The following is a 17,670-nucleotide window of genomic DNA, read 5'->3' on the forward strand; positions in this document are numbered from 1 at the left end:
CAATTCTCGGACCGCTTAGTATGATTATATACCAATGAAAATCTTAAAGCTATAGCTAAATTTTATCCTGAATCGTAAATAAGTAATATTATTGTTTGATTATATAGATACACGCAACTGTTCAACACAACAGACAAGGCCAAAATAGGCGCTGTATCGGGAACACAGGCGCGATCGATAATGCTGCAGTCGCGACTACCGCAACAGATCCTGGCGCAGATTTGGGCGCTCGCTGATCTAGATTCAGATGGAAAATTAGGTGAGAAATACTGGTTTATTAGATGATAATTGCTTGATCGTAATGTGGTTCTTATTACATCGCCTTAAGACTCATAGTCTAAAATATTATAATGAGTGCTTTTTTTACTTTATGTTACTACACTGCGACAGTAATAAATGTTTAATGGTATCCGTGTTATGTTTGTCTTATTGTAAGTTATATGAACGGGCGAAAACGTAAAAGTTATAAAATTAGGTCAAACTTTCGTAAAAGTATAACTGTACATATAAATTAAATTGAAGTGTCTGTTTGTAATATGTAAAGAACCGTTTTTTACAACATAAATATGAATATATAATACGGTACATACACCAAATTATTTTTTTTTTATAATTTTTGTCTGTCTGTCTATCTATTTGTTCCGGCTAATCTCTGAAATGGCTCGACCGATTTTGACGTGAATAAATATGAAAATATTTTGAATTAAATAAAAACAACAATTTTGTTTTTTCTTTAATGTGTCCCCTGTCGTTCAGTAATCAAATTGAAAGAATAGTTTAAAATGAATAACTAATTAGAATCTTTGTATCTTTCTAACTTTCTCAGGAGGTAAAAAACAAACATAATTTTAGCTACCTATAGTTATTTAACTTTGTTACTTAACTGATTTAATACAATTGTTAACTATGATGGCAATACAACGTTTGCTGGGTCAGCTAGTTTTGAATAAAAATATATGAATTTGAATTATTTACAACATCATTTTCATACCTTTATTGTAAAAAAAAAAACGTATGAATGCCTCGGGAAACCCAACAGAATAACTTAAACTAATCTAAGTTGAACTATTTAATAGCGAAATTCTTTAACTTGATGATGATGTAAGGAAAGGTCATTTATTAATAAAATATATTTTATTCTTAATTACAATTCTTGACTATGTATGTACATGAGATATTTGTGTATATACATTATTTAATCCTATAAAAGTAACAATTGGTTAGAGTGAGAGAGGAGCAGCCTGCCTACCTATATAAAAAAATGGATCAGTCGTAAATCCTATTACTTCACTGCTGAATATCTAAATGATCAGACAGTCTGGGACTAGATTGTGATTATTTTATAGAGATAGAAATGACTGTACAATATTGTATATTTTTAGTGAAAAGAGCGCAAAAAAAGAATGCTGGGAGAGTTTCTTGCGCCGCTTCTTCTCTCTCAGAGCGCCATTTGTTTCCGAAGCGGTAGTAGTATCTAGTAGTTATTAAAAATGACATCAAAAAGAATTCTAAAGGAATAAATTTTGAGAAAATAAATGCCTTTTATGCCTTTTTACCGCTACCGTATGCGTGAGAGAAAGGGAAGCCAGACTGGCGCCGTTACGCGTTACGTTATGAAGCGGTTGCATATACCATAAGAAGTTATCACTTCAATTAATACGCTTCGACAATAACAATTAAGGAACCATTCCATCTTCGCACGACATGCCACAAATTAAGATATCATCCCCAACATCTGGATGTGTGGCGGTCCTCCACAGTGCGGTTTTCAAGGAGCTTTCTTCCACGTACTACATAGCTGTGGAATGGGCTTCCTTGTGCGGTGTTTCCGGGATGATACGACATGGGTACATACGAAAAATTCGATTCCTCTGGTGTTGCAAGAGAATGTGGGCGGCGGTGTTTGTCCTCCTTTTCCATTAAAAATAACCGATTCAACTTTAACCCCTTCAAGTTAAGAGCATACTGCCATCTCCTTGCTTATGTCTTGTTTTGCAACAATGAAAATTACTATTGATAGCAACGGTTGTACGGCCGTTTCCAATATTCAGTCTATCTTCGGTTGTGGCCTACTTGAGATAAAAATCGTAACTATCGTTGACTTTTCTGTCCCCATAAACTTATCGATGGTAACTCACCTTATCCGCACACGCTGTCTGTCAATGGGTGGACGTATAGCTTACCAGCGATAGAAGTTTGTGTGAAAATTGCAATTCACGCGTCCTAATATACTTATCGTGTATATTGGGACAGCTAATTACTGACCGTAGAAGGTAGTAATTTATCTCTATCTATAGATAGTATATCGGGAACGGCTGTTAGTGAGCTTGTATATAATTTTCATATGTTCTGTTAGGTTGCGAAGAGTTCGTGTTAGCTATGTACCTATGTGAGCGAGCAACACAAGGGGAAGCTGTCCCAGCAAAACTACCGCCAGAGCTGATACCTCCAACATTCAGGTAACTACATATTTGACACGACAATTCGAGAACATTCGAAATAAATCCTTAATACTCATATCGAGATGCAATTGGTTGATTTACCCCAACAGAAGGGTAGCTTTAAAAAAATATTAATGTAGAAGGGGTTGGTAATTTAAACGTAACACAATAAACTGTTACATCTGTATTTTAAAGTTTCCTCTTAGAATTTAAATATACACTTATTATTAAAAATTAAAAGACAATTAGGGCATAGTGTTCCCTTTAAACTCACAACTACAATTAAGCCTTATATATGTAGGTATCAGAAAACTTATTTCTACAACCCTATCTAAGTGTTGAGTGATAAAACTTTATTATGCTTAAAAAACTAATACATAAGGTTTGTGGGGGAAAGTCCAGGAAACTTGGAAAACCTGGCTATTTGCTGTCACTTATGCCTACTTGAACTTGGCGCTCTGGCTTATATAGGGCACGACCGTCTATCCTGATGCTACCAACTGTTAGGTGGCACTGCTGTAGTGCCAACTAACTTACACGAATCAAGTTAACTAAAGATCTGAATATTATATTCTATTATAGTTATAGTGATAATTATATTAAATAGTATTTAAATATTATAAGTAGTTAAATGAATGTAATTATTGGTTGGGATATCTTATGGCAGTTCATGACGTTGCGTAGCCCTTGTTAACACATCAAGCTGATATTAATAAAATACACATTTTACACAAAGGTTTCAAAGCAATAAAAACCACTGTGGTTTGTACTATTGCTAAGTAAGTTACACCTACAGAATATCATTAACAAAATAAAAAATAGTTCACAATCGTTAGAATTAATAGTAAATTTATAACACATAATACTTTTAATTTGACAAATAATATTATTGACACACTTTTTACACAAATTATCTTGCCGCAAGTTAAGCATATATAGCCTGTGTTATGGGTTACAAGACAACGATATATTTAATACAATATACTTACTTAAACATACATAAATTCATATAAACATACATAAATACATTTAAACATCCATGACTCGGAAACAAACATCCATATTCATCATATAAATGCTTGCACCTACCGGAATTCGAACATGGGACCTCTAGCTTAGTAGCGAGTGTTTAGCGATCTTACCTGATCGCTAACCACTCGGCTATACAGGTCGACAAATAAAAATAAAATTAATTATTACAATTAATTGTTAAGTATAAGTTAATAATATAATATAATAATAAATAATAATAGCTAGTTTATAACACATAATACTTTTAATTTTACAAATAAAAATAAAATTTATTATTACAATTAATTGTTAAGCATGATTTAATTAAATTTATCTGATCAGGTGGTCATTCAAGTCTTAAAAAGTATGTTTTTTTCTAAAACTGTTGCTGATACCTCTTATTATGAAAATAAGGGACGAGACGAGAAGGATGTTGAGTTGATGGTACTTGATTCACCCGGCCTATTACAATACAACTGCGCTCGTCACCTTGAGACATATGATGTTAAGTCTCATTTGCCGGCTTCACGGCAGAAATAGGCGCCGTTGTGGTACCCATAATCTAGCCGGCATCCTGTGCAAACGAGCCTCCCACTGGTACTGGTATTGTAAACAACTTGTTTATTTTTTGCTTTTTTATTGTTTACTACTTCACTGACGAGAACATTCGAGAAAAATCCTTAAAGAGTGACTCTGTACGCGCTTTTTCTTTGGTTTTCGTGATTTTTGACTAAGGATATAAAAACATTTGCCTGATCGTTCTTCAGGCGTGATTCTGTGACGAGTAACACGAGTGCCAAGTCGTATGAAGAGCGACGTAGGGAGAACATGGCGCGAGGTCAGGCAGAGCTTGAACGTAGAAGATCACAACTGGCTGATGCTCAGATGAAAGAGAAGGTGGGTGCAGCATTTATAAGTAAAAATCAGACATACAGTCGATGTAATATTAATTGAATATTAAAGAAAGTAAATTTATTGAAGTAGGCGTTACTTTGCGGATATCAATAATTATCTAAATATGGCACGTGACTCAAAGATTTTGGTGAGTGAACGTGTCCTAAGGATGCCTCGTGTAGAGGCGAAACACGTGTCGAATTGTTTATAAGACAAATTATTGCGGAATTACCACTAAAAGTCAAAACATTTGGATTAGAGAAAGTCGCAAAAGTTAGAAAAAATATGAACACATAAAAATAATTTAATTATTACAAAATACTGGGCAATTAGAAATAATTATTTTAAAAACCGGTAAATTTAAATATATTTTTTTTTTACTTTAGATAAGTTGTTCAGGCAACTTATAATTTTGGACTTGCCTTATAATTTTGACCATTGCTTGGGGTTAAATGATTAAAGAAGAATTACCATTTTCTATCTATTAAACTATCTTTAAATTTTAAATGTTGATATAATCAACAGTAAGTCCGTACTTACCTTGAATTTATCGACTTTGTTTGGGGTAAGTTAATCTGTTAAACAGTAGATGAATATACCCCATGGCCGGGGTAATTTTGCCAATAAATTGCAAATTATAAGTATAATTTATATATTATATTATTGTTTTCTGGCATCAGGAAGAAGAGGTGACAATCTTAATTATATTGGAGTGCTGTAGAGTAGAATGTAGTGTTTTTATTAGGTATTATATATTAGATTAAAAATATGTAACCCTCAAATGATAAAATCCGCAGGAGCGGAATTGTTAGAAAACTAAGATAATATTTATTACTAGTTGACCCGACAGACGTTGTTCTGTATATAATAAATAAAATACTGTTTTTTATGAATTAGTCAATAATATTTCATAACATCAAGAATTATTTCGTAAAATATGCTCCCTGTTGTTGTAATGAAATTGTTTAACAGCCGATATTGTAACATCTTATTTTGAATTAAAATATTTGAATTTGAATTTAATACACGATTAATATCAGACGCGCTCGAGTAAATCCCAAATGAGTTGTACTACTAAATACTACGCTACTCTTCTAGTTTTTGTATTTCGCAAAATTTGTGGAAAGATGTTATTCGACTTCCGTAGAGAGCTGCTAGTTTTAATTACTGTTTCTATTTTTTTCTCTAATAAAACTTGGGTTGAACATAATTTTGGCAACGCACTCCTGGCTAAATCTAATACCGAAGACGCGGCGGTAATTTCTCGTTGTGATTTTCGCCGTTGGATTTCATTGTAGATATTTATAGTAAGAACGGCTTGATCGCTTGACATTACATAGAAGACTTCGCTTCATTCTACCGAATCTATCACGGGGAGTACGGTTTTCTTTTTCTTCTAATCTATTATGGCAAAATGGAGGGCCATCTAGCAGGGCAATATGGAGGGCACCAGAGTGCGAGGAATGTCGCCCAAATAAAGTCTACTGTGGGCGGTCCATTGAACGAGTGCACCATAGTGTCGGCCAGCAGGTAAAAGTGGGGAATGCACGATAGACTGAATATTGGGAACGTCCGTTAGAGACCTTCAAGAAAAGAGCATACAGACCTTAAATAGCCAGCAATACATCTCTTAACACCTGTTGTTGTGGATGTCCATCACTCCCCATCCCGTGAGCCTTTTCCCCATTTTCCCCCATCTTATATAAAAAAAAGAATCAAGCCGATGATTAGTATTATGGGTAGCCTTTTATAGATTAGTAGTTACGCACGTTTTCTGGATGCACAATCTGTAGCCGTTTGCACTGTTAGTTTTATGAGGCAGCCAGTTTTAATAGCTTGACTGTTTCAGGCCGAGAGGGAGAGAAAAGAGAGAGAGGAAGCGGAGAAGAAAGAGAAACTGCGTCAGGAGGCGCAGAAGAGGGAGCAGGAGGAGTTGATGAGGAAGCAGAAGGAAGAACAGGTTAGTACTGAGTAGATGGAGTTTGAATTTTATGGTCATCTGATTATGTAGATCAGTTTTGGTATTTTACTATGAGATAAAGTATCATGAGGAACAAGTCATTCATCTGATGGTGAAGTGATATTCCTGGCCATTACAATTGAGTACCGCCCAGGATTCTTCATGAACCCAGAATTCTAAGGGACTTCGAAAACTGCGCTGGTCACTTTGATGCATGAAATTTTAGATAATTGATTGTCTAGATAGACTGTGACAGCTGTGAACACGCCAAACAATTAGCGCCGAACAGTTAGCCTCTATTCAGCAACGCATGCACACTAAAACATAATATCAACGCCTTTAGGGTTTTCATGTATTCTATTATTGTTTTATGATAATTTTATAGGAGAAGCGAGAAGCTGCCCGGAAGGAAATGGAGAGACAGTGTCAGTTGGAGTGGGAGAAGAAAAGGTATGCTATCCAAATATTTTAATGATTACCCATATATTAAAATATATAAATGCTGTAAAGAAAACTAAAAACTGCTCTCTACTTTCAGTTGATCGTTTTGGAAAAAGTGTAATACCACAACTTGAAGCCTCCTCCGCTTCGCGTAGTGCCTGAAAATTACACCCTTGTAGAATTTGCTAACATTCTTCCGTTTGTGAACTAAAACATTTTTTTTAAAACAGATGAATTATTATGATGATTATTTCAAATCCGGCTCGAAGGACCAGCTTCTTAATAAAGCTAAAACTCACGTTTATTCTCCCGCCGAGAAGAAGTGTGCAAGCAATATTTGTTTCGGTTTGAAGTGCGCTGCAGCTAGTGAAAAAAAATTGTTGTGCTTTTTATATTTAATGTTAAAACTGTCATTTGAAAAAAGTTTCACTCTGAAATTTCACGCCAAGGAAGTTATATTAAGTTAAGTTATTCAAAGTAGCCAGTACGCCAAACATACATTAACCTCTAATATTGCACTGTCAAATTTTCAACTGTCTATCTATTGGGGATAGCGGCGGGTTCCATTAGTGTACGCAACCCTAAATATTTTTTTATTATCTACACCCATGCTTTAAAGCCTCTATTAAAGATTCTTAACCAGTTAGCTTATTGCCAACATTAACAAAGCCAGTCCTAGTAACCATTACATCATCCAAACGAATGTTGTAATGTTGTGCTGAATTTCATTACAATACTCGTTTGGATGATGTTGATAATCAACTATTGATAATTAGGTATAAAACACTCATGTGATACTATTATCACCCACATTCGTGTTTTTAATACCCCTTATTACACAACAGTGGCATAAGTAAAAAAACATTATTCAAACGGGTATGATAATAAGTTTTATTAATATAATTCCGTTTTCTTCAGGACTCGTGAATTGGAAACTTTGCGCTCTGAAGAGCAGTCCAAGGTGTTGTCTCTCAAATCACGCAGCCAGGCACTCAGCGCCGAGTTGGGCACAACCGGTACTCGAAGTGCCAACCTCGCCAAGGATATACGAGACACTCGGACGGCCCTCGCAGGTGCTAAGTGCACTATCGACTCTATGAGGTTAGTAATAAGGACTATTTCTGTTTGTTGTTACATTGGACGTTTGTTCGAATCTAGGATTTTATTTTTATGACAATAAGGGACGAGACGAGCGAGACTTTCAGCTAATGGTAATTGATTCTTGAGAAACCCTAAAATTCTGAGTGGCACTACAATTGCGCTCGTCACCTGGAGACATAAGATGTTAAGTCTCATTTGCCCAGTAATTTCACTAGCTCTGGCGCACTTCTGCCCGAAACAGTAATGCTTACACATTACTGCTTCACGGCAGAAATAAGCGCCGTTGTGGTACCCATAATCTAACCGGCATCCTGTGCAAAGGCAGCGTCCCACTGGTGGGGTTAGTAAGAATATAAAGTAGCTCAACCCTTTCGAAGTAGCGGTAGATTCAATAAGAAAAAGTTTTTTTTTGACATTCATAAGTGTCATTTCCGTGACCTACGTGAATGAACTGATTTTGATTTGATTTAAGGGGTCATTCATAAATGACGTCATATGTTAACGGGGAGGGAGAGGGTCGATGTTAATCTTACAGCGATACAGTTGAATTAAATATAAAAACGTAGTTAATAATATGGACAAAAGTGGATTACACATTTAAAATTACAATAAAAGGCCATACTGTTTACGTGATGTGTTGTGGGTGTGTGTGTTTGTATATGTTTATTTTAATCTGTGCAATTTCTTATTTCAAATTTTAGTTTATATTGCGAGGAATGAATAGATCTAAGAAAATTTGATATTTGAAATCATTTTGTGTATCGTATTCGATATATTATTAATTATTTTGTTAAAGTGAAACTTTTATTACATCGCCTCAAATATTTTCGCCCGCCTATCCCACATGTTTCAATGCGACACATTACATAGTAGGTGTGATGTGTATCATTAAATTCAACTCCTGCTTTGATGTCAGTTTGGCCGCGCAGTCTAAGGCGCCAGATTTAAGCTCTATTTCCCGAGAGGGAGATTAGGTTCGAACCCCACACCTGACAAAGGTTTTTTGAAGTGAAACTTCTTTATTCACGCACGAGAGAAATTTTATAGGAAATCGTCTTGATTTTCGGTTACGCACCATTTTGTTTTTGTTGTCAATATGACAGTGTTGACAGCTGTCAGGTGATCTTATCTTTTCATTTCGTTAATTTAAAAGTACGAAAAATGATTTATAACTATTATTTATTATTTATATATTTAGTGACAGTAACATTAGATATTATTTTATATTAATCTATTTATATATTTTGCATTTAACTTTTATTTTATGAATATGTAAAGCATAATATATGAATTTGTCTTTTTTTCTATGCCGATGAAAGAATACTTGCATCTCGCTGTCATAAAAGCACACAATTCCTTTTTTTCCAGATCGGAACGAGACTTAAACATGTCCGAACTGCAACAGTTGAAGGCCCGTGTAAAGGAACTTAACGCAAAGCAAATCGCTCTCAATAAGGAGAAAGCCGAATTAGACTCTAAGGTATGATCTTATTCATGTGTACTAAATTCGAAAGACACAAAACGCAATGACGTACTGTCAACATCTATCACATGAGTGTTTTAATATCTAATTATCAACAGTTGCATACAAGACTTTATCTACACCCATAATATTAATCTTCTATAAAAGATTCTGAAACAGTTAGCTTACTGCTAACATTAAAACAAAACCAGTCCTAGTAGCCATTACATCATCCAAACGAGTGTTGTAATGAAATTCAGTACAACATTACAACACTCGTTTGGATGATGTTATGGTTATAAGAACATTGGGTGTTTTAATGTTGGCAATAAGCTAACTGTTTTGGAATTAATAATAGAGGATTTAAAGCATGGGTGTAGATAAAGAAATTTCCAAGCATTTGGAGAATGAGGACCCGCAGATTTCAGATGTTCAGTACTTAGTCTGTCATGGCCACGAGGTTTGATTACCTTAAGGTACATCTAAACGGGCCATATTTTACGACAATTTGTGGCTGCAATTTTTGGCAAACATTGCCCAGCCATCAAAAAAACATTTTAGTGCATTTTATGGCTGAGCAATCAATTGCACGCAACATGTTGCAATATGGCTGCAATAGTATGGCCTTTGATTCAGAACCCTTTAATGAGCCATACAATCCAGCAACAATGGCCGACGAAATTGCGCTCATCGCAGCCGCTTACATTGTTTTGGCAGAAAAACGAAAAAAAAGGACGCGAATGTGGATTCGACCCTACCTAAGTAGGCGTGACACTTTGGATTCCGTAGACAAGGAATTCATGCTAGATAAATACTTATTTAAAAGTTTTACAAGAATGTCTAAGAGCGACTTCGAATTTCTTGTGAACAGAATTGGACCAAACATACAAAGGCAAGATACAAACACACTTCACGTCGCGCAGAAAGTGAAACGCAAAGTACTTCACGTCGCAGGGAGAAAGGGACGCGCATATACAGTTAAACAGAACAACAATATAGATGGCCCAGATATATTGCAGTATTTTCGATTGCGAGGCGATCGTTTGGCCACACGCCGGCTACACATAAAAACATTTTGATATACCAAAAAATATGTGGCTATAATGCCGGGCCATCCTTAAAATATTGCATAGTGTGGCTGGTATTGCTAGCAATGTTGCCGGCCACTGTATTGCAGCCACAAATTGTCGTAAAATGCCCGTGTAGACGCCCCATTAGTAACATCACTTGCTGTAAATCAGATACCGCCCCCCTGACCACACATTTCCCCAGCTCCCCTCGAATATGATGGCCCCAATGGAGATTTCACTGTAAAGTGATATTTGAAAACATCAGCAATTAGGCTGCGGTCACTAACTACTTCAACGCTAACCGGAAGGCCCGGCCTGCTTTTAGTCTTATAACACTATAAATAAGGGATTGCTTGTAACTGTGTCTACTAAGCTTCATAAGATACATAATAGCTTTGAGGGTAAATGTATACACTTTTATAATAAAGTCCCAGCCACTGTTCGGGCATTATCTGCAAATAAATGTTTTATTAAAGATAGGCTCCCTCGTAAATCCTATTACTCCACAGCTGAATATCTAAGTGTTCCGACAGCCTGGAACTAGATTATTATTATTTTATAGCAATAGCAATGACAATACAATATTGTATATTTGATTAAAAAGTGCGCCAAAAAAAGTATGCTGGGAGAGTTTCTTGCGCCGTTTCTGCTCTCTCAGAGCGCCATTTGTTTCCGAAGCGGTAGTAGTATCTAGTATATTAGAAATGACCCCAAAACGAATTCTAAAGGAATTCTAAGCCTTCCAGAATTCTCGAAAATCATGCTGTGAGTGATGTGAAGCCAGAATGACCATTCTGATCTGCTCACTATCGTTTTGGCACCAATTTAAGCGCGACTCAAAGACACTCCGGCTTCTTTGCATGTGTATATGCATATACATGACCCGCTGTTGATTTACCACACCATATCCACTGGTCCCAGGTATTAAGCAGACCTGGTCTCCCGATGAGTGTCTTGAACATACCTATTCCATCTTACCACAGGCCGCTTCCCCCTACACCTAACAACGCTACTGGATCAGAGGCAGCCTAAGTTAACCCGGGGTTCGTCGCTAGGCAAATACGAACACAAATTCTCGCTACCGAGTCAAATATACCACATTGTTTATATATACCTAATTTATTTACCCCCTTATTCATAATAGTCTGCTAACTTCAAGCATTGCTAATTCTCACTCTCTTCTTCTATTGACCTAAGTCAGAATGAGAAAAAAACACTCCTTAGCGGCTGTTTTAAGTTAGCGGACCGTTATGAATAAGGGGGATAATATTTGTTTATATTGAAGTGGCATTATTGCCTTTGTTTATAGTATTAGATATAAACTACATTACAATTCTTATTAAAAAACTCAAAAACTTAAAAAAAAATAACATTTTCTTCTTTGGATTCATGCAAAATGAGATCAAATCTTAAAACTATATAAAATATTCTTGTAACTTATCAAAAATATAGAGACTACTTATATAATACGTTTTTTTTTGTAAATCAGTTTACACCCATACTCGCTTCACACGTCCGTTGCGTCCGAGTGCGTGGCGCTAACTAACAGCCACGCGGCGAGGGGGTATCTTGTTTCTATGCAGAAAGACACTTAAAACGGCAAGTGGCTAGATTACGAAAAAAAAATATGAGTATTTTATTACCCATGTGGTATTTTATACCCGGTAGTGACGAACGCCGGGTTAAAGTGGTTATGCTATGGGTCAGACATCATTGTTATTTAGAACAAACGGTTATTCAAAACAGTTTAAAAATCTTAACTGATGATTATTATTGCAGGCTAAAAGCGCGGAAAATGGAGACGACGGCGCTCTTAACATGATGGAGGTGACGCTCAAACAGCTCAGGGAAAAGGTGATCATTTTACGCACTAATTTAAATATTGAGATATTTTTATACTTATTACTTTACTGAAGACGAAGTTTTTCAACCAGTGTGTGTTGCCAGTGATGACTTACGGTACGCAGACGTGGTCGCTAACTACGGGCCTTATGAGAAAGCTCATGGTCGCTCAGAGGGCAATGGAGAGGGCTATGCTCGGAGTTTCCCTGTGAGATCCATTGGCCGTTGGGGCAGTAAAGTCCTCGAATGGCGACCACGTACCGCAGTGTTGGTAGGCCCACCACAAGATGGACCGAGGATCTAGTTAAGATCACCGGAATACGTTGGATGAGGGCAGCGCAGGACCGATCGTCATGGAAATCTTCGGTTGAAGCCTTTGTCCTTTGATGATGAGACTTTACAGTATTCTATGGCAAAAAGTGTAGTATATGACTTATTGTGATACGAAAAACTGCGCACATATATGACTCGCTGAGAATACAGTTACAGGAAAAATTGTTAAAAGTATTTTGAATATAAACCTCCCCTCTGCCTTTTTTGAATCCCATTATTTGGGGTCGGGTCTCCACACTTTCCTGCGCCAAGTCGAACGATCTTGGGTTGTCGGGTCGGGCAATTGGGCTTTCTTGAAGTCTCGTTTTATGTTAGACCACCAGGTCGATGGCGGACGCCCTGTACCTCTTTTCTGTTCCGTTTAAAGCAATTTGCCCGACGTGGTCTTCCCCTCGTCTTTTAACATGTACATACCAACGGATATGACGATTTTGTCAACAATCGGTGCAACCAAGGTTAATATTCTATTATTTTAAGGTCAAGGCTAAGGTTCTATTCGTTATGGATTTATTTTCTTGGACAAAACAAATTGTTTAATTTTTTTACGTGATATCCGTCACTTATGGGAAAATCTTTTTATTTCTTGTTCAACTCACGAGTATAATTTATTAGCGAAGTGTTTTTGTAATGTTTGTGGAACTCGATTTTCTTCGTTTCTTGTTGTAAAAAAGACTTCAAAAAATCCATTCCAAAACTATTTTATATGCACTAAAAGTAAAAAAAATATTGCGTTTTCTTCGATACGCAATACGTTTTGCGCGTGTGACACAAGCACATCTCACCTTAACTATATGTATATAGTTAAAAGTGTTAAAGTTAAAATAAAAACCTACCTTAGCTGACACCGACTCCAAAAACAACAAGTCCTCCTTCTTTGAAGTCTGTCAAAAATTGCGTTGAACAGGTGGAGACCGCGAAGTCCATCGTCGAGTCGAAGAAGACTGACTTGGAGAACAACCAGTCCGAGCTTGGGCAGCTGAACGAGAGGGTGAGCCAGCTGATGGAGAAGTGCGAAGTGGTGTGGAAGCTATACGAGGAGAAGAGGAAGGAGTACTTGGAGAAGAGTACAGCACCCGCTGAGAACGCTTGGGGAAGTGGTAAGTAGATATTAATCTTCTTCTCAATCAGTCACTCTTGTCAGAGTTGAGCCTTTCTTATGTAGCGCAATGAATAAGGAATGTGACCATTCTATTGGCCAACACCCTGTTTCTCCCATGGCCTTAAAAACTTCTATAGGCAAGTCATCAACTCACTAACATACTTCATTTTTCAAACAAAGAAGAAAAATATTGTAAAAATCTTGCATAGATGGTTTTGACAGTTAATAATTTAATATCAAATGTGGCTGTATGGGCTTGAACCCCAAAAAATAAAGAATCTCGCAAACGTCAGAAATTTTAGCAATCAACTTCAACCTGTTACTTTTGTGTTACGTTGATGCGCGCGCATCTTAAAATTTCACTCTCATCACTTTTCATAAGGCGCCTAAAGAAGTATAACATCAAAAACAAAAGTATTCTTAACATTTTGTTATGTTTTTAAAGTGATAACCCTCACTTCTAGGATTAATACACAAATAAAATTTGAAATACAAAATTTTATGAACGATTCGGGACTCGAACCCACGTCCTCCGGCGTTCCGTGCTCCGGTGCTCTAACCAACTGAGCTAACCGTTCGAATGACGTATCGCTATAAAATCTTGTATGCTTTGTTCAACTCTCAGGTTGTGGTTGTTGGTCGTGTTGGTTGCATGCAAAATTTTATGACGATACGTCACTCGAACGGTTAGCTCAGTTGGATAGAGCACCGGCACGGAACGCCGGAGGTCGTGGGTTCGAGTCCCGAGTCGTTCATAAAATTTTATTTTTCAAATTTTATTTGTGTAAATGTATTCTTTTCAGAGAGTGATTGGGCCGCCACAGAGCCGGCTTGGGGCGCTGAAACCGCGGCGCCCGATTGGGGCGACGCCCCGACCACAGATGGTAAGTACCATAAGTATTTTATTTATTTATTTAATACCAACAAGACAAGCACTAACAAAAGTTTAATAATATTATTACAATAAATAATAAATTCTATTTGTTAACACATAGACACAAACACAAATATTGAATTAAATTTAATGTAAACATTATTGGTATATTTTAAAATTTAATTAAACGTAAATGAATAAGAAATCAATAATCTTATCTATCTATATATATAAAAGTGAATTGCTGTTCGTTAGTCTCGCTAAAACTCGAGAACGGCTGGACCGATTTGGCAAATTCAGTTCATGAATTATTTGTGGAAGTCCAGAGAAGGTTTAAAAGGTGAATAAATAGGAAAATGCTGCTAAATTAAATAAAAACAACAAATTTGTTTTTCCTTTGATGTGTCCATACATAATTTCTGTGAGAGAATTTATTGACGCATTTTCATTACGACAGCAGGGTGCATATTTTACGCAGTAATTTTTGATGTTATGATATATTATTGACAAATTCATATAAAACATTATTTTGTTTATTATATACAGAACAACGTCTGTCGGGTCAGCTAGTAATATATATAAATTACGTGACACGTTGTATGTCCGCGATGGACTCCTAAACTAATGAACGAATTTTAATGGGGATTACTTCATGGAGTGCAGTTTGGTCCAACTTTAGAGATAGGATAGTTTTTATTTCGATTTGGGACCTATGATTATTTTTATTTTCAATATTTGTTTTGTATGGACATATTTTCTATGAGGGAATTTAGTGAAGCACCGTTTGACAGTTCCGCTGTGAAACGGTGCTTTTTTTTATTTCATTGTTACAACAGAGAGCATTTTTGACGAAATAATTCTTGATGTTTTGAAATATTATTGACAAATTCCTATGAAACAGTTTTTTTTTTATTATCTACAGAACAACGTCTGTCGTGGCAGCTAGTATTTTATAATAATTAAAACACGACTTAAACTTATCAGTATCTATCAATTATTTGAATAATACTTTTTGCTTATAATTTACAAAAAAATATGAGTAAATAATTATTTTAGTTCGAGCATCCTTAAGTGGCTTACAGTTACGAAAGAGGAAGCCAAGAGTCCTAAAACCCTTGCTAACAATATTATCTATGTTGATATGCCACTGGACTGGCGGCTGTCAAAGTGCTTTTGTGCCTGTTTGATATTCGCCATTTTGGCGCTGTTGGCCATGTAGCGAGAGTCTGCGGTACTAAAACTAGTGACGGCAACCTCAGCAAACATCGATAGATGGTGGGAAAGTATTTACAAATAAAAATGTGTACTTTATTACGTTGATGAAATTAGTTCAAAATTCAAAAATACTTCAGAGTATCGTACGTTCCTTCGCAGCCATTTGTGTTATACGTCAAAATTAGTTCTCTGGACGCTCGCGAGTGGCGCTTCATATAGGCGCTGCAAAAAATTTGCTGTCAAACTGCAACAGCCTGGGTATTTATACAGTTCAGCGGCAATATTATATATGGTAGGCCAAGTTGTTATATGATTTATAAGATGGGCTGGAAGTTCCTTAACAGTTCTTCTCCCCGTGTGAAAGCCCCTTCACGAACTGATGTACCTTCAGTCTTGTTGCAAAAGTTTACTTGCCCAGTTCACTTGTTTGAAGATTACTACATCCAGTTTTCAACTATGTGTAAGACCCTCTGTTGGAACATCGGCCGAAAGTCATGTTTAAGCTTGCTGAAAACCCCTAGAGAAACTGTTTTTAACCCGTCTTCGTAACAGCATTATCATTTGTCACATACACACTAGAACTTTTATATTAATAGCTTTAAAGTATATCATTTGTCGAATTATGGTTGTAGTGAAGTAGTTTTATTTTTATCAGTTAACTTTTATAAATAACTCTTATGTATATAATTTTGTTTGTTATAAATAAAGGTTAAATAGTGGTGACTCCCAACACAGGCGATAAGCTTAACGGGAGACACCTGCCCCGAGTTTTTAAGTACTTTTTGTTAAAGAAATAAACATATTTATTATTATTTATATCTGTTATTATAATGCACTGTATATCAATCACTAAAAAGACAGTCCAATTCCGTGACTTTCTTTCGTGCCAATAAATTGCATATACTGAACAATCGATTGTTCAACAATGCCTTATTGACATTTAGCGATGTAACGATATCGGACGATAAAGGCAATGACTGGTATAACATACAGCCATGTCAAAAATTAAAAATATCATGAGGGTTCGATTTTTGCTACACAATAAATAACTGAAGTAACGAGTGTTTTTAAGTTTTTACTGTTTTTAGTTATACTTTTTTGGCGGGTAAGGGAAAATTTATACGATGCGCGCGCATACCGACACCCTGACATTAGCTCATAAATAATTAACAAATATGTCTACTGAACCACAGCCAATGGACGAGAATTAAATAAATTTCAATATACAAGTTATAAAATAAAAACATTCTATCCAATTTTATAAAAATAATTTAATGGTATTTTTTTTTATTATTTAACTAAATTATGCGGTATTATATTATTTTCGTTGGTTGTATTTAATACCTTCTTTATTACAATATTGTTTTTTCTACAATAGTAAAATAGCGCGAGCAATAAAAAAAAATCCGCCCAAGAAGACTCTTGCTTATAATTCACTATGTATCACTAAGGAGAGAGTGCAATTCCGCAACTTTGTTTCGCGCCAAGAAATGACAATTGCTGAGCATACTATTGACATTCAGCGATGGGACGATAAAGGCAAAGGCATGTACACCACACAGCCATGTCAAAAATGAAAAATGTCTTAACGTGCGGATTTTTGGTACGCAATTAATGACTGAAGTACCTACCTAGTCCTTTTATTTTTTATACTAGCTGATGCCCGCGACTTCGTACGCGTAAATAAAGGGTTTTTATAAATAATAGGAAAATTTTGAATTGAATACCATCTCATGTCCTATTCCAGTTCAGGTTCCCGTTTTCGCTCCCGTTCCCAACATATTATATGAATGTTATTTCGAGTAAGATTGCTATGGCCAACTAAACCTGCTCTTTGTATAGGTATAACTCATTGACGTGAATTTCAATTTTTTACAAACCATGGACTTTTCCAGAATACACTGTAGCTTATGTTTTTTTCCAAGCT

At 36.0% G+C, this 17,670-nt stretch overlaps 1 protein-coding gene and 1 non-coding gene across 2 annotated transcripts in view; one reads left to right on the plus strand and one right to left on the minus strand.

The window, feature by feature from the left end:
* LOC126977748 (intersectin-2) overlaps positions 1 to 17,670 on the plus strand; it is a 46,962-nt gene that overhangs the window by 9,962 nt on the left and 19,330 nt on the right. The window contains exons 7-17 of the mRNA XM_050826416.1: positions 108 to 259; positions 2,357 to 2,459; positions 4,220 to 4,349; positions 5,027 to 5,035; positions 6,196 to 6,306; positions 6,692 to 6,756; positions 7,666 to 7,848; positions 9,217 to 9,328; positions 12,160 to 12,234; positions 13,460 to 13,652; positions 14,458 to 14,538. Of these exons, the coding sequence (XP_050682373.1) occupies positions 108 to 259; positions 2,357 to 2,459; positions 4,220 to 4,349; positions 5,027 to 5,035; positions 6,196 to 6,306; positions 6,692 to 6,756; positions 7,666 to 7,848; positions 9,217 to 9,328; positions 12,160 to 12,234; positions 13,460 to 13,652; positions 14,458 to 14,538 (1,214 nt within the window). The remainder of the gene's footprint in view (positions 1 to 107; positions 260 to 2,356; positions 2,460 to 4,219; positions 4,350 to 5,026; positions 5,036 to 6,195; positions 6,307 to 6,691; positions 6,757 to 7,665; positions 7,849 to 9,216; positions 9,329 to 12,159; positions 12,235 to 13,459; positions 13,653 to 14,457; positions 14,539 to 17,670) is intronic.
* On the minus strand, positions 14,157 to 14,232 carry Trnap-cgg (transfer RNA proline (anticodon CGG)). Its single transcript has one exon. It is a non-coding gene; the product is annotated as a tRNA-Pro (tRNA).

Source organism: Leptidea sinapis, chromosome 2 (genome assembly GCF_905404315.1).
Source record: "Leptidea sinapis chromosome 2, ilLepSina1.1, whole genome shotgun sequence".
In the NCBI taxonomy this organism is placed as follows: domain Eukaryota; kingdom Metazoa; phylum Arthropoda; class Insecta; order Lepidoptera; family Pieridae; genus Leptidea; species Leptidea sinapis.